Source organism: Eurosta solidaginis, chromosome 1, assembly GCF_040869045.1.
Source record: "Eurosta solidaginis isolate ZX-2024a chromosome 1, ASM4086904v1, whole genome shotgun sequence".
NCBI lineage: Eukaryota > Metazoa > Arthropoda > Insecta > Diptera > Tephritidae > Eurosta > Eurosta solidaginis.
The window spans coordinates 291475056-291498171 of record NC_090319.1 but is presented as its reverse complement, the minus strand read 5'-3'; the positions used below and the strand labels follow the sequence as shown (position 1 = coordinate 291498171).

The window sequence follows — 23116 nt, the reverse complement described above, 5'->3', positions numbered from 1 at the left end:
TGTAAGCCATTTTTTTAGCCGCTAGTTACAAACCGACACCAAAAAGTTGAGCAGAACGCCTACAAATCACCTACCTCTACATGTATGACCTCATACCTATTCTATTCCTCGGCGATGCCTTTGCATACTCGATTGCCTTTTGGGTACGCTTACGTAAAAATTTACATTTAGTTTCCGGTATTAGCGTTGCTCATACAACTTATACAACTTTTAATCCACATTTAGATATTTGCTTGCTTCAAATCCATTTTTCTCAGTTACTGTTGCTAGTTTGTATGTTTGTTTATTTGTTTGTTTGTCGCGTTGTTTGTACGTTTATTCTTTTGTTGCATTTTGGCTCGCTTTCCGTTTGCCTTACCGCTTTCGTAGTTGTTCATATTAAACCGATTTTTGTTATGCATGTTTTGTCGACTTAGTGTTGACTATTCGTGTACTTGCCTTTTTATACTCAGTTGAGCAGAGCTCACAGAGTATATTAAGTTTGATTGGATAACGGTTGGTTGTACATATATAAAGGAATCGAGATAGATATAGACTTCCATATATCAAAATAATCAGGATCGAAAAAAAATTTGATTGAGCCATGTCCGTCCGTCCGTCCGTCCGTCCGTTAACACGATAACTTGAGTAAATTTTGAGGTATTTTGATGAAATTTGGTATGTAGATTCCTGGGCACTCATCTCAGATCGCTATTTAAAATGAACGATATCGGACTATAACCACGCCCATTTTTTCGATATCGAAAATTTCGAAAAACCGAAAAAATGCGATAATTCATTGCCAAAGGGGGATAAAGCGATGAAACTTGGTAGGTAGGTTGACGTTATGACGTAGAATAGAAAATTAGTAAGATTTTGGACAATGGGCGTGGCACCGCCCACTTTTACAAGAAGGTAATTTAAAAGTTTTGCAAGCTGTAATTTGGCAGTCGTTGAAGATATCATTATGAAATTTGGCAGGAACGTTACTACTATTACTATATATGTGCCAAATAAAAATTAGCAAAATTGGATGAAGAGCACGTCCACTTTTAAAAAAAAAATTTTTTTAAATTCAAATTTTAACAAAAAATTTAATATCTTTACTGTATATAAGTATATTAAGTCAGAATTCAACTCCAGTAATGATATGATGCAACAAAATACAAAAATAAAAGAAAATTTCAAAATGGGCGTGGCTCCGCCCATTTTCATTTAGTTTGTCTAGAATACTTTTAATGCCATAAGTCGAACAAAAATTTACCAATCCTTCTTAAATTTGGTAGAGGCATAGACTCTATGACGGTAACTGTTTTCTGTGAAAATGGGCGAAATCGGTGGAAGACACGCCCAGTTTTTATACACAGTCCACCGTCTGGCCTTCCTCTCGGCCGTTAACACAATAACTTGAGCAAAAACCGATATATCTTTACTGAACTTAGTCCACGCACTTATCTGAACTCATCTTATATTGGTATAAAAAATGGCCGAAATCCGACCATAACCACGCCCACTTTATCGATATCGAAAATTACGAAAAATGAAAAAAAATGCCATAATTCTATACCAAATACGAAAAAAGGATGAAACATTGGTAATTGGATTGGTTTATTGACGCAAAATATAACTTTGGAAAAAACTTTGTAAAATGGGTGTGACACCTACCATATTAAGTAGAAGAAAATGAAAAAGTTCTACAAGGCGAAATTAACAGCGTTTGGAATCTTCGCAGGAATACTGTTAGTGGTATTGCATATATAAATAAATTAGGAGTACCCGAGAGATGATTTTCTGGATCACCTGGTCCACATTTTGGTCGATATCGCGAAAACGCCTTCACATATACATCTAAGGGCTACTCGCTTTTAAAACCCTCATTAATACCTTTAGTTTGATATCCATATCGTACAAACGCATTCTGGAGTCACCCCTGGTCCACCCTAATGGCGATATCTCGAAAAGGCGTCCACCTATAGACCTAATGCCCTCTCCCTCCTAAAATGCTCAGTAACACCTTTCGTTTGATACCCATATCGTACAAACATTCTAGAGTCACACCTGGCCCACCCTAATGGCGATATATCGAAAAGTTGTCCACCTATAGACCTAATGCCCACTCCCTCTTAAAATGCTCAGTAACACCTTTCGTTTGATACCCATATCGTACAAAGATTCTAGAGTCATCCTTGGTCCACCTTTATGGCGATATCTCGAAAAGGCGTCCACCTATAGAACTAAGGATTACTCCCTTTTAAAATACTCATTACCACCTTTCATTTGATACCCATATCGTACAAACACATTCTAGAGTCACCCTGGCCCACCCTAATGGCGATATCTCGAAAAGGCGTCCACTTATAGACCTAATGCCCACTCCCTCTTAAAATGCTCAGTAACACCCTTCGTTTGATACCCATATCGTACAAACATTCTAGAGTCACCCCTGGCCCACCCTAATGGCGATATCTCGAAAAGGCGTCCACCTATAGACCTAATGTCCACTCCCTCTTAAAGTGCTCAGTAACACCTTTCGTTTGATACCCATATCGTACAAACACATTATAGAGTCACCCCTGGCCCACCCTAATGGCGATATCTCGAAAAGGCGCCCACCTATAGACCTAATGCCCACTCCCTCTTAAAATGCTCAGTAACACCTTTCGTTTGATACCCATACCGTACAAAGATTCTAGAGTCACCCTTGGTCCACCTTTATGGCGATATCTCGAAAAGGCGTCCACCTATAGAACTAAGGATTACTCCCTTTTAAAATACTCATTACCACCTTTCATTTGATACCTATATCGTACAAACACATTCTAGAGTCACCCTGGCCCACCCTAATGGCGATATCTCGAAAAGGCGTTCACTTATAGACCTAATGCCCACTCCCTCTTAAAATGCTCAGTCACACCCTTCGGTTGATACCCATATCGTACAAACATTCTAGAGTCACACTTGGTCCACCTTTATGGCGATATCTCGAAAAGGCTTCTTTCCACCTATAGAACTAAGGATCACTCCCTTTCAAAATACTCATTAACTCCTTTCATTTGATACCCATATCGTACAAACACATTCTAGAGTCACCCCTGGCCCACCCTAATGGCGATATCTCGAAAAGGCGTCCACCTATAGACCTAATGCCCTCTCCCTCCTAAAATGCTCAGTAACACCTTTCGTTTGATACCCATATCGTACAAACATTCTAGAGTCACCCCTGGCCCACCCTAATGGCGATATATCGAAAAGTTGTCCACCTATATACCTAATGCCCACTCCCTCTTAAAATGCTCAGTAACACCTTTCGTTTGATACCCATATCGTACAAAGATTCTACAGTCACCCTTGGTCCACCTTTATGGCGATATCTCGAAAAGGCGTCCACCTATAGAACTAAGGATTACTCCCTTTTAAAATACTCATTACCACCTTTCATTTGATACCCATATCGTACAAACAAATTCTAGAGTCACCCTGGCCCACCTTAATGGCGATAACTCGAAAAGGCGTCCACTTATAGACCTAATGCCCACTCCCTCTTAAAATGCTCAGTAACACCATTCGTTTGATACCCATAGCGTACAAACATTCTAGAGTCACCCCTGGCCCACCCTAATGGCGATATCTCGAAAAGGCGTCCACCTATAGACCTAATGCCCACTCCCTCTTAAAGTGCTCAGTAACACCTTTCGTTTGATACCCATATCGTACAAAGATTCTAGAGTCACCCTTGGTCCACCTTTATGGCGATATCTCGAAAAGGCGTCCACCTATAGAACTAAGGATTACTCCCTTTTAAAATACTCATTACCACCTTTCATTTGATACCTATATCGTACAAACACATTCTAGAGTCACCCTGGCCCACCCTAATGGCGATATCTCGAAAAGGCGTCCACTTATAGACCTAATGCCCACTCCCTCTTAAAATGCTCAGTAACACCCTTCGTTTGATACCCATATCGTACAAACATTCTAGAGTCACACTTGGTCCACCTTTATGGCGATATCTCGAAAAGGCTTCTTTCCACCTATAGAACTAAGGATCACTCCCTTTCAAAATACTCATTAACACCTTTCATTTGATACCCATATCGTACAAACACATTATAGAGTCACCCCTGGCCCACCCTAATGGTGATATCTCGAAAACGCGCCCACCTATAGACCTAATGCCCACTCCCTCTTAAAATGCTCAGTAACACCTTTCGTTTGATACCCATATCGTACAAAGATTCTAGAGTCACCCTTGGTCCACCTTTATGGCGATATCTCGAAAAGGCGTCCACCTATAGAACTAAGGATTACTCCCTTTTAAAATACTCATTACCACCTTTCATTTGATACCTATATCGTACAAACACATTCTAGAGTCACCCTGGCCCACCCTAATGGCAATATCTCGAAAAGGCGTCCACTTATAGACCTAATGCCCACTCCCTCTTAAAATGCTCAGTAACACCCTTCGTTTGATACCCATATCGTACAAACATTCTAGAGTCACACTTGGTCCACCTTTATGGCGATATCTCGAAAAGGCTTCTTTCCACCTATAGAACTAAGGATCACTCCCTTTCAAAATACTCATTAACACCTTTCATTTGATACCCATATCGTACAAACACATTCTAGAGTCACCCCTGGCCCACCCTAATGGCGATATTTCGAAAAGGCGTCCACCTATAGACCTAATGCCAACTCCCTTTTAAAATGCTCAGTAACACCGTTCGTTTGATACCCATATCGTACAAACATTCTAGAGTCACCCCTGTCCCACCCTAATGGCGACATCTCGAAAAGGCGTCCACCTATAGACCTAATGACCACTCCCTCTTAAAATGCTCAGTAACACCTTTAATTTGATTCCCATATCGTACAAACACATTCTAGAGTCGCCCCTGGTTCACCTTTATGGCGATATCTCGAAACGGTGTCCACCTATGGAACTAAGGATCACTCCCTTTGAAAATACTCATTAACACCTTTCATTTGATACCCATATCGTACAAACACATTCTAGAGTCACGCCCACCTTAATGGCGATATCTCGAAAAGGCGTCCACCGATAGACCTAAGGCCCGCTCCCTCTTAAAATGCTCAGTAACACCTTTCATTTGATACCCATATCGTACAAACAAATTCTTGAGTCAGCCCTGGTCCACCTTTATGGCGACATCCCTAAATGGCGTCCATCCATAGATCTATGGCCTACTCTCTCTTAAAATACTCTTTAATACCTTCCATTTGATACACATGTCATACAACCACATTCCAGGGTTACCCTAGGTTCATTTTCCTACATGGTGATTTTCCTTATTTTGTCTCCATAGCTCTCAACTGAGTATGTAATGTTCGGTCACACCCGAACTTAGCCTTCCTTACTTGTTTTCTTACATTTATACTTGTAACATATTTTTTAATACCCAGTTGTTCTAGGTTACGTTGCAAAATGTGACCAAAAATTTCGTTCGATATTTAATTTGAGCTGTACTGATTTTTATATTAAAAAAGTGTTAATAAATAAATTCTCCAACAGGTTAAGGGGGTTAGAATATTGCTGTGGTAGCCATGCCTGCTATAATAAACTACTTAAATTCACAGAGCCGAAAGTTCGGGGGGTAAAATAAACTCGTTTCGATATCTGAAAGAGGACTGTCCACACTTGCAACATTCCCCTAAATTTTCGAAGAGTGGATTTGCTTTTAAAAAAACAAAAAAAAAAAAATTTGCTATATAATACAATAACCCGATCGTGATTCCCTTATGTTTTTACAGATGCCTCGAAAATTAATTGCTAAATGGGACACATGGTAGGATATAGTAAGCTACATAAGTCCGTCCAAAATACATTTATTTCTGAAAACGGGTTGTAAAGCCGACGTACAAAAATATTTCTTCAAAAAGAGAAAGCGATAGAAATTCGGACGGATTTTGAATTTATTTTTATTTTTTACGGCGAAGAGGTAGCGTGCTCAGCCTACCACGCCGCGGGTACTGTAGTCAACTACCTGGCAAAGTAACATCAAAATTTAGAAACAAAGGTTTTTTCAATTAGAAAATAGTTTTTTTCTAAACGGGGTTGCCCCTCGGATGTGATTTGGCAAACATTTCGAGTGTGTTTCTGCAATGGAGCAAGACTCAAATTGTCTCTTCCAATCGGCCTAAATCTCCTCCGAGGTAAATCGCGTCAAGTATTTGTTATATTAAACTCTTAACGAGGAAACTTCATTGAAAAGAGAGTTGTTTGATGTTTACACATCTTTGCTCACTGTAATTGGGAATCTAGAATAAGGTCGGCTCAGTATTTGGAAGTGGTATGCTGTTTGGAGGAATATGGGAAATCTGTCAGTAAATGAAGGCATGGTAAGGAAAGGTGTGTTATCGACGAGATTTAGAAAATTTACCGATGTTTTATCGAAGTGTTATACATTTGTTATTAATGGCTAATATTATTCATGAACTAACTACTTTTACCAACGATTTATTGGTTTTTAATAAAAAATGTACCGGTTTACTATATCTGTTTATCGAAAAGTTACCGACATGTTATCAAAACCTTAACGTTAAATATTGAAAAATTATCGATTTAATATGTGAGTGTTTCTAGTTAGTTATCGGCATGTTAACGCTTTATAATCGAGAAATTGTGTATGTGTAATCGAAATGTTTTCAATTTGTTATAGAAAAGTTTTAAAAATATTATCGAAAAAATATTCAGGCTTGTTCTGGATTCCGATTCCGATCAATTTTTTCGGAATCGAAATGGATTGGTGTTCTTAATTTCGATTCCGACCAAAAATTATCGGTTTGAAAAGTATTGCCTCTGAGCAGTCGGAATGAAAATTAATTGGCAGATTATACACAAATGTTGCGATATTTGTCTTTCAAATAATTTTTTTTAAATTCTTCATTTTATTTGGAAGAGTTGTGTGTATTTTTTGTTTAAATTTGAGTTAAATTGGCATAATAAATCTTTCTTTAAAAACTTCTATCAAGAAATCTATTAGGCAAACAAATCGATGCTGATCGAAATGAAGTCGACCTGTTCTGAATTCCGATCCAGCGCATTTTTACGATTCGCACGCACAATAGCACGTATTCTTGCGTCTGCGCATCAAAAACCATATCTGCAGGCATTTTTTAATTAAAATAAAATTTTATGATACTTAAACCAAAACACATAAACAAAAACAGCTGATTAAACTGGTTACCGAATCGGAATGAAAACGATTCGAAATCGACTTCGAATCGATTTTTTACAATCGGAATTGAGAACACCAAATAGAAACCGAGTTGAAATCAATGTCGTTTTACTTTTCATTCCGAGTCGGAATTCAGAACAGGCCTGATTGATTTGTTATAAACAGTTTAGCAATTTGCTATCAAAAGCCTATCTAACTAATGGCTATTGCTTTGTTATTGGAGTATTACCAATTTGTTATCATCGTATTATCGGATTGTTATCGATATTCTCAATTTTTTCTTGTAAAAATGGATCGAATTATTATCATAAAGTGGGTGATTTCTTATCGGAGAGTTACCAGTTTGTAATCTATTCGTTAAAGACCATTCTTCAATTTGATATGCAACAAATACCGATACAACTTCAATATAAAATTGATGACACATCTGCATCCTGTTGATAACAAGCTGATAAGTAACCAATATAAGCAGATGACTCCGCCGAAAGAAAATTTACTAGCGATAATAAAAAAATAACTTGTCGTTATCGAATATTACCGATAAGAAACCGGCGCAGTTTCTCCCAAAGAGGCAAAAATGTTTACTAGTTTAATTTCAACTTGTGAGCAAGCTTTAGTTAATTTTAAACATCAGTTTTCTAAAAGTTCGCGTGTATGTTGAAACATTGAACTTCACGAGTACTTGGTTCTTGTGCTCTCCAATGCCCCTTTTTTTCTTATCATGAATGTTTGTCACATCTCCCACTTTGATATTATTTGCTTCTACATATGGTTATATAATTTTCAATTCAACCCTAGAAATTTACACTTTTTTGTTTATTTACTTTAGCTTTATTTGCAAATGCCTCTTACGTATTCATTTACATTGTAAGTATAAAGTTTGTTTGCCTACGAAACTCAACTGTGAATGTACAATTTCGACTTTTGCCTCAATAGAAATTCATTTCACTTCCTCTATGCATACAGTTTTTGTCAATTTTATTTTTTTTGATTTTGCTTACAATTGTTTTTTTTTTTGTTTTTTAAATAAGTTGTTTAGTTTCGTTTTTGTATTATATTCAGTAGCTTTATATGCATATTTGCATATTTTGAAATGCCAAAAAAATGGCATTATAGCACACCCTCAGGATAAAGACTTATTATAACTTTGCACCCCTCTGCTTCACCATAATGCATAATAAGTACCACAAACTACGAGTACAATGCAGCCTTGGGTATTTTTGTTGAGCCTTTGTCATTTCCAACGATTGTGGACAAAACAAACTTCAAAATCAAAATAAACAACATTTAGTTGATACTTTTGGCAATGTCTTGCCGTAAGTGTTAAATGAAGTTGTGTCAGATTGGCTCCCATATATATATATATACATATATGTAAATTCAGTTTGTAATAAAATCATTTCATTTGTTTACCACTCAGTATGTAGTGAAAAAGATAAACTCTTATAATTTAATTTATGTATTTGGAATTTCGCTTATTTTGTATGTAAACATATACTTTTTAGATATTTTTAAAGTGAAGTGCATACAAATTTGATTTTGAAACAACAACAAATCTATGTAGATTGGGTGAGTAAATTCCTCAAGTCTTGTAATAAGTAGATTTGAGAAGGCCAAATAGATTCAAGGGCGTTGTGTAACTCAACCCTTTCCGGTTGCCAGCTCAAAATATAGCCTCTCCAAACCCAATTGTCAACGTCACCTATTCGTGGTGAATCCTGTTTATTAACAGCTCCTCATGGATCTAGGGGATGGGAGGGCGGGATGACCTAGAAGGTCGCATGTGATCATAACAAATCTTTCCCGAGATGGTCGGGCTTGGTACCGGAACTTACCGGAGCTGTATCCGGCAAAGGACCATCAACATCGATAACACTCCCCAAGGTCTTCGGGGAGGGTCCTTATGGCTACAACAACAACAACATAAGGCCATTTTGTTATATCGATTCATGTAATACTTTGTGTAATTTTCTGAACTCCATATGGCGGTATGTTAATTCTCACTTGGCTAACACAATTTGATGTTTTGAAATGATTGATGACCAATGTGTTTTCTCGATCATTGAAACTTTGTAAGACAATTTCTTGAAAGTTGAATTACGTAGTTTGAGAGTGAGTTTCTTTGCAAATTATAAAATTTACTGCAGATCTAGTTTTCTCATAGAATTTTTTAGTAAAATCAAATATGTCGTAGAAAAGCTTAGGGCGTTGTTCTGTATTGCGAACGATAGCTCAAACGAACAAAACGTCTTGTAGCGGTTTCTTCTAGCAACGGTATTTTCTAATATTTTCTGTCGGGCTTTATGTTTCTAGGGTTAAGTCAAAGGGAAATGCGAAAGCAATTTTCCAATGGTATATCGTCATCAGTTATATAATGTAAAAAGAAGGACGATTCGTATCAGGGTCGAAACGAACGTTCGTTTTGCAATAGAGAATGAGGCCCTTAGTCTTTCTAACGGTGATACACCCACAAAAAAAACACTTAAAACAAGAAAAACATTTCCCAAACAAGTTTTCTTTAAATTGAGGAAAATTTCAATTAAATAAATAAAAATTTAAAATTTTTTTATTATATTACTTAATTGATATAACCGGTTAAACGGTTATGGCCGCCAAACAAGGCGCGCCATTCCTTCTTTGTTAGGTTTACTGACGCAAATTGGTTTTACCAAGGGTATTTAAATCGTTTTCCAGCTGGTACCTCCTTTAATTAATTTGTGGGTAAATTATTTCTTAAATTTTGTCATCAAAAACTTTTTGAATGCATATTTCTCACAACTTTTACATGAACGAGTTAGCTTAGTGAATAATAACAGTCGACTAGAAGTCCACGTCCGTGACAGTTACACAATTTAATTTTTGGAATCTTTTTTAAAAAACACTCGTGTCAGAGTGTTGTTGTTTGAACTCCTTCGAAAGGCTCCATACCATGAACCAATAAACAGATCCCGCATTAAAAAATGAGAGAGCACAAAATCATAGTTAGCTGTGAAATAAATTTTCTCGTCGTGACGTCACGCTTTTGACAACATGTTTTATTGCTGACCCAGTGTTCAGACTTTATTCCAATCGGAGTATTTTGCTCCGCTCTTACCTCCTACTACATTTTTTATCTCAAAGGTTTATTTGGGTCGAGTTGAAAACTAAATAGTATTTCTACCTGATATCTTTTGGTTGAAGTTTTTATTATATACGTATGAAAAGCTGATTGTTTACAAGTGACGATTGGATGAAATGACGTGAATTCATTTTTCGTGTCTTAAGAAATGTTTCTTCACATTCTACTCATAGTTTTTGTACTTTTTTCGTACGGAGTTATTTTCCGCTGCTTCCAAAATGAACGATATCCTTGACAGTCTCGAATTTATATCCGTCAACAGTGAGCTAGAAAGGCCGCAATGACAGCAAGTACTTCATTTTGTCCAAATTTACTGCAGGACCCACTTTTTTTTTTGCTTCATTATCTTATACCAACTCTTCGCCTCCCTGTTTGAACAGCCCGGCGGGTATCCCGCCTTTACTTGGCACCTTGTAATTTTTTAGCCGTGATATTGGATGCCGGGGAGTGTTTTTCATCTTCGGCGATCGGGGTATCGCTTTCGTCTTCCCTCACACTCTGTACGTCAGTTACCAACTCGCCATTGTTCTTCCTACAGGAATCTGTCCCGGTCTTCAAACCCTAGGTCATTAAAAGAGCATGAAATATGTTTGGTAAACCGAAAATAATAATAATAATATTTTTTCGCGATAAATATCCGGGGGAATAGAATGTGGTATGTTAATGGGAGCATTAATTGGTCATCCTACACGTTTTGGGCCGACTCCATGTGCATCTGATAAGTCAGATAACTTTTTTGCTGAGATACATTTCATGGCAAAAACACAATCGAAAGGTTTGCCAAGCCACCAAATCAATTTGATCTAAGTTGTTCGCCCGCTTTCAAAAAGGACGAATAAATATATTCCGAAAATTTAATTTTTACTCCGGCGTAGTCGTTTACTCAGATAACAGTTTTAAATACTCCGAACACTGGTAGCGAAACATGAGAGAAATGTAATAAATCGAAAAATTTCAAAAGCGCTACGTCATCAAACTTTTTTTTCAAATTCGATTACAAATACAACAATTCCGGAATTCGGGATCTTAGCTCATTCCATTATGGCTCCATACGTTAATATGGGTAAAACGAATGTGTTATACATGCCATGGAAGATATGCGGTGACAGTCCTTTGTTCCTTCCGACAGCTCTTTTGCAAGTATATTATGCTGCTAGAGCTTTCTTTGGTCTCACCTCAACGTTCCTTTTCCAGCGTGATTTGGACTCGCGTATCGTGCCAAGATATTTTGGCTTGAGCAGAGAGATTTATCAGTGTACCGTTCAGACTCGGTAAGTTAGAGAAAGGGCTTTTGTTGGGCTTAACCCTCAGTCCAATTTTTCCTGCTCACCTCTAAATGCTACAAATTGTCATATTCATCAGCCCATCGTTTTATCTTTGTTCCTTCTGCCATAAAGATATATAGAACGGTAAGTACCAGTATCCAAATAACCGGCCATAGCATGCCGCATTGAGTGGTGCCGCTGGTAGCAAATTTACAAAGTTTGCGTTTATGACCCTAATCCTCAGCATACAATCGATACATCCAACTATAGAGTCATGGGTTCCATTTCGTATACGTGCTCTGCAGGAGGCCTTCGTTTCAATTTTATTGAAGGTGTTCTTAATGTCGAGAAGGCTGCCAAGGTGTATTTTTTGCAGTTCAATGATTTCTCGATGAAGCTAAACACCTACTGGAGAGGACTGCGTTCATCTTGCAGAAATTTGTGGTGTCCAATTTCCAAGTTCCTCTTCTATTCTTTTTTAACAAATTTTCATTTCATTAGATTCCTAAAAAAAAAAAGGAAACAAAAAAAATTTGCAATTCTTAAAGTCAATCTTCCAAACAACACATCAAGTCTAACAATTTCAGATCAAAAATTTAGCACACGTCCTTTGCAGAATTTTTTTTCTTATGTAATTTCGTAACATAAAGTTTTACCGCCAAAGCCATTTTACTTAGTATTCATAAAAGATGTGATTGATATTTTATTACTTTCAATCAATTTACTAAAGATACGAAAAATTCAAGTGCATGCTGCAGCTTGATACTGTAAAGAGTACCAATCAACACAAATTGAAAAAGAGAAAAATCAATATTCCCCAAATGCAAAACAAAACAATCAAACTTTTATGCAACAGCAATGAAGATTCCTCACAATTTCGTGCAGTCACTTACCAACTCCCCTAACTTCACTCTTTCCATTATGAGAAAAAAAAGATCTTGACTCTATTACATTTACATCATTAGACCTATATTTTACGCTTGCTTGCTTTCTCGAAACTAGCTATAACCAGCGCATGTACTTACATAAGTAGACTCCCATACAAATGTAGACATACGTCTAATACAACTATCAACACTGTTAGCATTGTTTGTATGTGTGTGTCTAACTTCGAAGGATGATGAGGCAGTAGAAGCATATGACACAAACAGCTGACATGGGTCAGGCCACAAAACGACGGTATAAAGCTTGTGATGGCAAAAGTAATCAAGTAAGCTTGTGGTTACTTCCTTGTAGCTGCAATAGAATGCAACACGAACAGTTTATTGCTACCAGCATAGCAGTTTTAATAGTAAGATATTTATATATATACTGGGTGTTAAATAGCAAAATGGCATTAGAATCACTAGTACTAACATTGTATTTTCTTATACCTACCAAAATATTCGAGCCTCATATGAAGTTTACGTTAGGTTGAACTGGTTTGGTAATACAGCCCTCACTTAGACTGAATATGTACACAGTGTTACTAGGATTTATTTGACGACTAAACAGAAGAACCCCAATCAGGTACCATTACTTATGTTATGAAATAACTCTGTCCTCTTGGCAAATACTAGCAGTGGTCTTGGACCTAACTTGAATACTGCCTCGACATCTATCTACTCCGAAACACCTACGACCTGGAACCTTGATGTTCCGAGCGCAGGATACGAACATAGAACGTGATCAACTGTTTCTTACTGCAGCTCCCACTTCCCGCATCTGCTATTATTAGCGAGGCCTATCTTATAAGTATGTGATTCCAGCAGGTAGTGTCCAGTAAGTGTGCACATAGTGAGCTTTAAGCTTTCTCTCTAGCGCCAACTCTATTGTGGCCTAAAAATATCAAGCACAAGCCTGGAATTATGTATTCCGTGCACTTTACATTTAATGGCGACATATTGCTATGGCCACACGGCCTTCACTCAGGCTGCCCCGGGGCCTGAAGCTTTATTTCAGTTGCTAGAGCAATGTTTTTGGCCACAGGGTCTGCGGTCTATCGTAATGTGGTGGTAGCGTGCTTCGCCCACCACGCCGAAATACTGAATTAGACTCCCGAGAGAATTACATCAGACACTTTTAAATAAATTTTTTCAATCACAGAAATATGTTTTTCTAAGCAAGTTCGCTTCTCGGCACGTGATTTGACAAACACATCGAGAGTATATCTGTCATGAAAAGATTCTCAGTGAAATTTATCTGCCTTGCAGATACCGATCGGAGTCAACGTAAAACATGTTTGTCCCGTTCGCCAATTTGTGCGATAAAATAAATGGGAGCATGACGTATATTTGTAGAGAAGCTCGACGTGAATTATCGTATTTATTTATTTATTTATTTATTTTTAGGTCTACAGAATGGATGTGCTGAATGACATACGGTACACTGCTGCTATTCGGGTAGTTTTCAGGGCTTCCTTTATGCTTATCAATGATAATCTGCATACCCGTCACACATTTTTTGGTACACGTACTTTTTTGGCTGTTCCCCAAACAAGGATCCCATGGCAAAGTATTGCTTGACAATTGCCGATATCCAATGAGAGAATTTGGGCGAAAGCCCCCACATTCATCCTTGCATCCCCTTGCACGCATATGGTGCCTTCCTATATAGAGGCTTCCTTCGTTCTTTCATCCAAATGGGCTTTCCACGACAACTTACTATCCGGTAGATATAATTCAGAGATATGACTGAAAGGTTGTCTGCATACGACACGAGTTTGACTGCTCCTCTTTTAGGGTACTCCATTATGAGGTAAGCGATCACACCATTTTACGAATTTTACAGCGATTGGGAACGCTGCACATCTGTTTACATAAAATAATAATAATTCTTTGGTTTTTCGTTTCCTCCGCTGACCCAGCCGTTCAACATCGCGAGCCTTAAGTGCAGCAGAATTATTACCATTTCTTATGAAACTGTCATAAATGGAAGAATGCAATAGAATATGCACTTATATATATGCATTTGTATATGTCTATTAGGGTACTACAAAACAATCAAACAAAAGAAACGACATTTAGATACGAAAGCGGAGCAGCATATATAAACTATTTCAATAAGAAAAGTAGTAACTGAAACGATAAGACGAAAAGTGTGAAGGAAGATAATATTTTTGTATCTCAAAGGTAACTAATTCGATAGGATATTTAGGGAAGTTGAAATTGGCAAAGAAGATGCATAATGATATGAGAAAACCTTTGACAACAGTGAGCAGGTCGCAATTTCCTAGGGAAAGAAATAAATCGTCAACAATTATTTTTCCAAAGCTGTGTCAACAGGAAACACCACTGGAAAGTCAGGTAATCCAAAACTGCGTATGAATTCGTTCCCCATGCAATGTATGTTCTTGCAAGATATTAGATTAGAAAATACTAATGCGATTTGCTCACCTTTTTATACTCATCTGAGCAGAGTTCAAAGAGTATATTAGTTTTGTTTGCATAACGGTACCCGTAACGGCATAAACTAATGGAGATAGATATAGACTTCTATATATCAAAATGATCAGGGCAAAAAAAGAAATTCATTTAGCCATGTCCGTCCGTCCGTCCGTAAACACGATAACTTGAGTTAATTTTGAGGTATCTTAAGGTATGTAAGTTCCTGGGCACTCATCTCAGATCGCTATTTAAAATGAACGAAATCGAACTATAATCACACCCACTTTTTCGATATCGAAAATTTTGGAAAACCGAAAAAGTGCGATAATTCATTACCAAAGACCTTATGAGGCAGAATAGAAAATTTTTAAACTTTGGACAATGCACCGCCCAATTTTAAATGAAGGCAATTTAAAATTTTGCAAGCTGTAAATTGGCAGTCCTTGAAGATATCATGATGAAATTTGGCAGGAACGTTATACTCCTATTACTATATGAGTTCAGAATAAAAATTAGCAAAATAGGATGACAAACACGCCCACTTAAAAAAAAAAATTAAAAGAAAATTGAATATCTTTACAGTATATAAGTAAATTATGTCAATATTCGACTCAAACATTTGTTTCAAAAGCTCTCAGCTGAATATGTAACACCCGAACTTAGCCTTCCAACGTCTTTAGGATGTGAAAAATATTTAGTTCAGAAAACAGTTCGCAAAAATTATTGAAATAAAGGAAATTCGAAACGTTACAGCTATCCATCAGCTTAATATCTGCTTAAAGGAAAAAATGAATTTAAATCGCCTTTGTAACTTAAAAAGTATCGAATTAGTTACTTCTTGGCGATAGATGATAAAACTATCATACAATTTTACTTAATATTTTAGAAACTCATATACCTTCTCCAAACAAGATAACAATTTATATGTGCTTTTTCTAACTTTGGTATTACCGTTTTAAGGGGTGAGAGTGGATAATTAAATTATATTATTTATATGGATAACCCTTATGTATAAACTGACAAACTATTTTGGAAGTCGTGAGTCCCAAAAAAGTAAAAACGAGGCAGAAAAGAACGAAATGGTATGTTTAATGTGTTTATTTATGGGTGTCGAGTTTCTTGGGTACAATCTGTTGTACTTTTATGATTATACTGAAATTGCAGTAGTCAGTAGAATTAAGTAACCAGTTGCAGTCGTTATATTCAAAATATATATGTATGTAAATATATATCTTCTTATATAGAACACACATAGTTAGATATAATTTAAAAATATAATTTATCACACTATTTCCTTTTGTTTAACTCAGTTCTTTGTTTACTGAATTTTAGGACGCCCCGAACCAGTTGTTACTTGGTTAAATGGCACACGACAATTGGAGTCAGGGAATGGCGTTTCGATGGGACGTCATGTAACTGTAAATCGGTTGGAGGTGCCGCATATCTCACGTTCTACTTTAAATAATACATATCGCTGTCAGGCTTCCAACACGAAGCTGGTGCCACCAGTGGAACGAAGTATACGTATAGAAATGTTATGTAAGTATAAAATAATGTCAAAACAAAGTAATCAAATACAACTAGCTGTGATGAGGTTATACAGCTCGCGGTTTAGATAGATACATATATACACAGGTAGACCACTTAAGTAGGTAGACCACTTAAGTAGAATATCAAAAACGGCAAATAAATCTACTGAGCTCAGTTGCCAAATCGTGTAAAACGATTCGTGATCGAATACCATTTATTAAAACTCAATAGTTAGGCCGTTCAGAAAAATGAAATATTAACTAGAACTATTATTGTTTTTCTAAATAATTTTATAGTCTCATATATAACGTTTGAGTGAATATGGTTTTTGATCCGTGATCGTAAGTGACGATACGGCCCCAGACTGTGATTTAGGGTCTTAAAACGTAATCTTTTATTCTTGAAGGCAATCAATTAGTTTTACAAGATTTCTGTACGTAGCTGTATATGCATCCCCTAACATTACATGAAAACAGCATAAGCAAATTGAAAAAAATCATGTCCGTTCGTCTGCCTGTACATATGAGTATTTTTTGAGATATTTTATTGAAATTTGGTACAGATGTGCTGTCCGAAATTTTCCCTTTTTTCAAGCCAGATTCGGAAAGGTAAAAGTAGAGGTAACGTAAAGATACTAAAGTGGAATATGTGAAAAGCCGAAGTTCCTTTATTTAAACAAGTAAGGAAGGCTAAGTTCGGGTGTAACCGAACATTACATACTCAGTTGAGAGCTATGGAGACAAAATAAGGAAAATCACCATGTAGGAAAATGAACCTAGGGTAACCCTGGAATGTGGTTTTATGACATGTGTATCAAATGGAAGGTATTAAAGAGTATTTTAAGAGAGAGTAGGCCATAGTTCTATGGATGGACGCCATTTAGGGAAATCGCCATAAAGGTGGACCAGGGCTGACTCTAGAATGTGTTTGTACGATATGGGTATCAAATGAAAGGTGATAATGAGTATTTTAAAAGGGAATGGGCTTTAGTTCTATAGGTGAACGCCTTTTCGAGAAATCGCCATAAAGGTGGACCAGGGGTGACTCTAGAATATGTTTGTACGATATGGGTATCAAATGAAAGCTGTTAATGAATATTTTGAAAAGCAGTGATCCTTAGTTCCATAGGTGGACGCGGTTTCGAGATATCGCCATAAAGGTGGACCAATGGTGACTCTAGAATGTTTGTACGATATGGGTATCAAACGAAAGGTGCTACTGAGCATTTTAAGAGGAAGTGTGCATGAGGTCTATAGGTGGACGCCTTTTCGAGATATCGCCATAAAGGTGGACCAAGGGTGACTCTAGAATGTTTGTACGATATGGATATCAAACGAAAGGTGTTACTGAGCATTTTAAGAGGGAGTGGGCATTAGGTCTATAGGTGGACGCCTTTTCGAGATATCGCCATTAGGGTGGGCCAGGGTGACTCTAGAATGTTTGTACGATATGGGTATCAAACGAAAGGTGTTACTGAGCATTTTAAGAGGGAGTGGGCATTAGGTCTATAGGTGCACGCCTTTTCGAAATGTCGCCATTAGGGTGGGCCAGGGGTGACTCTAGAATGTGTTTGTATGATATGGGTATCAAATGAAAGATGGTAATGAGTATTTTAAAAGGGAGTAATCCTTAGTTCTATAGGTGGACGCCTTTTCGAGATATCGCCATAAAGGTGGACCAATGGTGACTCTAGAATGTTTGTACGATATGGGTATCAAACGAAAGGTGCTACTGAGCATTTTAAGAGGAAGTGGGCATAAGGTCTATAGGTGGACGCCTTTTCGAGGTATCGTCATTAGGGTGGGCCAGGGGTGACTCTAGAATGTGTTTGTACGATATGGGTATCAAACGAAAGGTGTTACTGATCATTTTAAGATGGAGTGGGCATTAGGTCTATAGGTGGACGCCTTTTCGAGATATCGCCATTAGGGTGAGCCATGGGTGACTCTAGAATGTTTGTACGATATGGGTATCAAACGAAAGGTGTTACTGAGCATTTTAAGAGGGAGTGGGCATTAGGTCTATAGGTGGACGCCTTTTCGAGATATCGCCATTAGGGTGGGAAAGGGGTGACTCTAGAATGTTTTTGTACGATATGGGTACAAAATGAAAGGTGGTAATGAGTATTTTAAAAGGGAGTAATCCTTAGTTCTATAGGTGGACGCCTTTTCGAGATATCGCCATAAAGGTGGACCAAGGGTGACTCTAGAATGTTTGTACGATATGGATATCAAACGAGAGGTGTTACTGAGCATTTTAAGAGGGAGTGGGCATTAGGTCTATAGGTGGACGCCTTTTCGAGATATCGCCATTAGGGTGGGCCAGGGGTGACTCTAGAATGTTTGTACGATATGGGTATCAAACGAAAGCTGTTACTGAGCATTTTAAGAGGGAGTGGGCATTAGGTCTATAGGTGGACGCCTTTTCGAGATATCGCCATTAGGGTGGGCCAGGGTGACTCTAGAATGTGTTTGTACGATATGGGTATCAAATGAAAGGTGGTAATGAGTATTTTAAAAGGGAGTAATCCTTAGTTCTATAGGTGGACGCCTTTTCGAGATATCGCCATAAAGGTGGACCAAGGGTGACTCTACAATGTTTGTACGATATGGGTATCAAACGAAAGGTGTTACTGAGCATTTTAGGAGGGAGTGGGCATTAGGTCTATATGTGGACGCCTTTTCGAGATATCGCCATTAGGGTGGGCCAGGGGTGACTGTAGAATGTTTGTACGATATGGGTATCAAACGAAAGGTGTTACTGAGCATTTTAAGAGGGAGTGGGCATTAGGTCTATAGGTGGACGCCTTTTCGATATATCGCCATTAGGGTGGGCCAGGGGTGACTCTAGAATGTTTGTACGATATGGGTATCAAACGAAAGGTGTTACTGAGCATTTTAAGAGTGAGTGGACATTAGGTATATAGGTGGTCGCCTTTTCGAGATATCGCCATTAGGGTGGGCCAGGGGTGACTCTAGAATGTTTGTACGATATGGGTATCAAACGAAAGGTGTTACTGAGAATTTTAAGAGGGAGTGGGCATTAGGTCTATAGGTGGACGCCTTTTCGAGATATCGCCATTAGGGTGGGCCAGGGTGATTCTAGAATGTGTTTGTACGATATGGATATCAAATTAAAAGTATTAATGAGGGTTTTAAAAGCGAGTGGCCCTTAGATGTATATGTGAAGGCGTTCTCGCGATATCGACCAAAATGTGGACCAGGTGATCCAGAAAATCATCTGTCGGGTACTGCTAATTTATTTATATATGCAATACCACTAACAGTATTCCTGCCAAGATTCCAAGGGCTGTTGATTTCGCCTTGTAGAACTTTTTCATTTTCTTCTACTTAATATGGTAGGTGTCACACCCATTTTACAAAGTTTTTTCCAAAGTTATATTTTGCGTCAATAAACCAATCCAGTTACCATGTTTCATCTCTTTTTTCGTAGTTGGTATAGAATTATGGCATTTTTTTCATTTTTCGTAATATTCGATATCGATAAAGTGGGCGTGGTTATGGTCGGATTTCGGCCATTTTTTATACCATGATAAAGTGAGTTCAGATAAGTACGTGGGCTAAGTTTAGTAAAGATATATCGGTTTTTGCTCAAGTTATTGTGTTAACGGCCGAGCGGAAGGACAGACGGTGGACTGTGTATAAAAACTGGGCGTGGCTTCCACCGATTTCGCCCATTTTCACAGAGAACAGTTACCGTCGCAGAATCTATGCTCCTACCAAATTTGAGAAGGATTGGTAAATTTTTGTTCGACTTATGGCATTAAAAGTATTCTAGACAAACTAAATGAAAATGGGCGGAGCCACGCCCATTTTGAAATTTTCTTTTATTTTTGGATTTTGTTGCATCATATCATTACTGGAGTTGAATTTTGAATTAATTTACTTATATACAGTAAAGATATTAACTTTTTTGTTGAAATTTGAATTTAAAAAAAAATTTTTTTAAAAAGTGGGCGTGTTCTTCATCCAATTTTGCTAATTTTTATTTAGCACATATATAGTAATAGTAGTACCGTTCCTGCCAAATTTCATCATGATATCTTCAACGACTGCCAAATTACAGCTTGCAAAACTTTTAAATTACCTTCTTGTAAAAGTGGGCGGAGCCACGCCCATTGTCCAAAGTCTTACTAGTTTTCTATTCTGCGTCATAACGTCAACCCATCTACCAAGTTTCATCGCTTTAACCGCCTTTGGAAATGAATTATCGCATTTTTTCGGTTTTTCGAAATTTTCGATATCGAAAAAGTGGGCGTGGTTATAGTCCGATATCGTTCATTTTAAATAGCGATCTGAGATGAGTGCTCAGGAACCTACATACCAAATTTCATCAAGATACCTCAAAATTTACTCAAGTTATCGTGTTAACGGGCGGACGGACGGACGGACGGACGGACGGACATGGCTCAATCAAATTTTTTTTCGATCCTGATTATTTTGATATATGGAGGTCTATATCTATCTCGATTCCTTTATATATGTACAACCAACCGTTATCCAATCAAACTTAATATACTCTGTGAGCTCTGCTCAACTGAGTATAAAAAGAGGACCTGAATACACTAGTCGGACAAGAGGAATATAAGGCAGGTAGCGTAGTGGTACCATGAGTACAGCAAACTGCTAAAAAGCCTTTACCTGGCAAGACAATATTGCAGTCAAAGACAACTAAATGTAAGATCCTACCTGCAAAATAAATGGGTTTTTATTGTTTCTATATTTTGTTGTTTCTATATTTTTTTCTTCTGATCTCTTTACATCGTATTATTCAAACTTATTTTGTTTTGTTGATTTGCCGACAGGGTGGTTAAATGATGTACATCGGAACGATATTCCGTCATCCCTTGTCAAATTTGGTTTTGAGACAAACCGGTTTCGGCGTTGTGCCATCATCAGTGTCGATTTTCGTTCTGATCTGTTGTTGTCGTTTGTCCTGTATTTATAGTTCGTAGGTACATGAGCAGGTATTGTCAAAATTGATGCTTGTGTATATTTAGTTATATGTACCAAGGGTGGTTTTTACTGATCGATTTGTGTGGCTGATTAGGGCAGGTAAAAATCCGTAATTTTAATCGTTTGACCTTTTTTGTGGGTTTGTTGTTTTGGTGCGTTAATTGTTTTGTGTTTATTAGTTGTTGTGTGTTTGTCTGTTGCACTTCTGTGATTACTTTGTTTCTTGTAAACAAGCTTTAAAGGCTCGAATATTGTGTCAGAAATTGTGTTTATCTTTTCGTTTATTATTCTACCGTCGAATGTTTTCTGTTTGTAGATTTCCATGTTTTCGAGTACGTTGAGACGTCGGCCTTTTGCTTGTATGTGAAAAACCCTAACTGTTTTATTGAAGTTTGCCGGGGAACATTCACTCTCGACCATGTGATTCGCGAAGTTAGACTCGGGTATAATGTTTGGATTCCGTATTTTTTTGTTGTAATCTCTAGTATGTTCTCTGAACCTCGTTCATATTTGCCGTCCTGTTTGTCCTATGCAACTATGCTGGCATCCACAGGTAAGCTTGTATACACCGTGGCTGCTAAAGGGATCCTCTGAGTTAGATTGTTCGATGTTTTGAATGCTGTGTTAATGTTGTATTTTTTAAAGAAGTTTGCCAATTTTTATGTTGCTTTTCCAGTATATGTAAAAGTCGTCCAGCTATTATTTTCCTTTTCATTATTTATTTTTGGTTCTCCATTTGTCCTTCTGAGTTTATCTACTAGTTATTTTTTTATATCCGTTGTTTGCATCGATATTATATATGACCTCAAGTTCTCTCTTATATGCCACTTGTGTAAGAGGTGTTCTTTCAAGTCTATGTACCAAATGCTTTAATGCTGCATTTTTATGCTGTTGGGGGTGATTTGAGGTGTAATATTGTGTCAGTGGCCGTTGGCTTCCTATATATGTCATAGTTAAATCTTTTGGCTTCTTTATCAATATTTGTCGTGAGGTCTAGATAGATGATTCCTCCGTCTTTTTCGGTTTCCATTGTAAATTTTATATTTCCATGCTACTTGTTGAGGTACTCCAGTACAAGCTCTCTGTTATTAGTAGTTAAAACGCATATTATGTCATCCACGAATCTACCATAAAATGACACGCCTAATTTGGACTTCAGCTCCTGTATGTACTTATCTTCCAGATTTTGTATGAACACTTCCATAAGAATTGCCGGTGTGAGGCTTCCCATTCTAAGACCGTTTGTTTGTCTATATATTTTATTGTTGAATTCAAAACAGTTTTGACGTAAAGTGGTTCTTAGCGTATTTGTGATTTGCATACTTTTCACTTTTTTTTGTGTTATGTACTATTGTTGAGCTAACTATGTCCAAAGTCTCCGAGAGTGGTATTGATGGGTATAAATCTTTTATGTCAAAAGATATCAATTTGCTGGTCTTTGTTAGCTCTACGATCTCAAGTTTCTCTATTAGTTCTGTTGTGTTAGCTATTGCATATTCGTTCCTTAGCTCCAGAGTATCTTTCAATATCGTTTTTAAATATTTGGAAAGTTTGTCACATGGTGCCGATTTAAAATTAGTGATGGGCCTCATTGGCGTGTCCGGCTTGTAGATTTTTGGTAGCGCAATCAGTGGAGGAGCCGAAGGGTTCATTTGGACCAATATATGTGCCATGTTAG

The 23116-nt window shown here is 37.5% G+C and overlaps 1 protein-coding gene across 1 annotated transcript in view; it reads left to right on the top strand.

Moving 5' to 3' along the window:
- Positions 1–23116, top strand: part of side-III (sidestep III) — a 733037-nt gene that overhangs the window by 541781 nt on the left and 168140 nt on the right. Inside the window, exon 7 of the mRNA XM_067767231.1 lies at positions 16265–16471. Within this exon, the coding sequence (XP_067623332.1) occupies positions 16265–16471 (207 nt within the window). The remainder of the gene's footprint in view (positions 1–16264; positions 16472–23116) is intronic.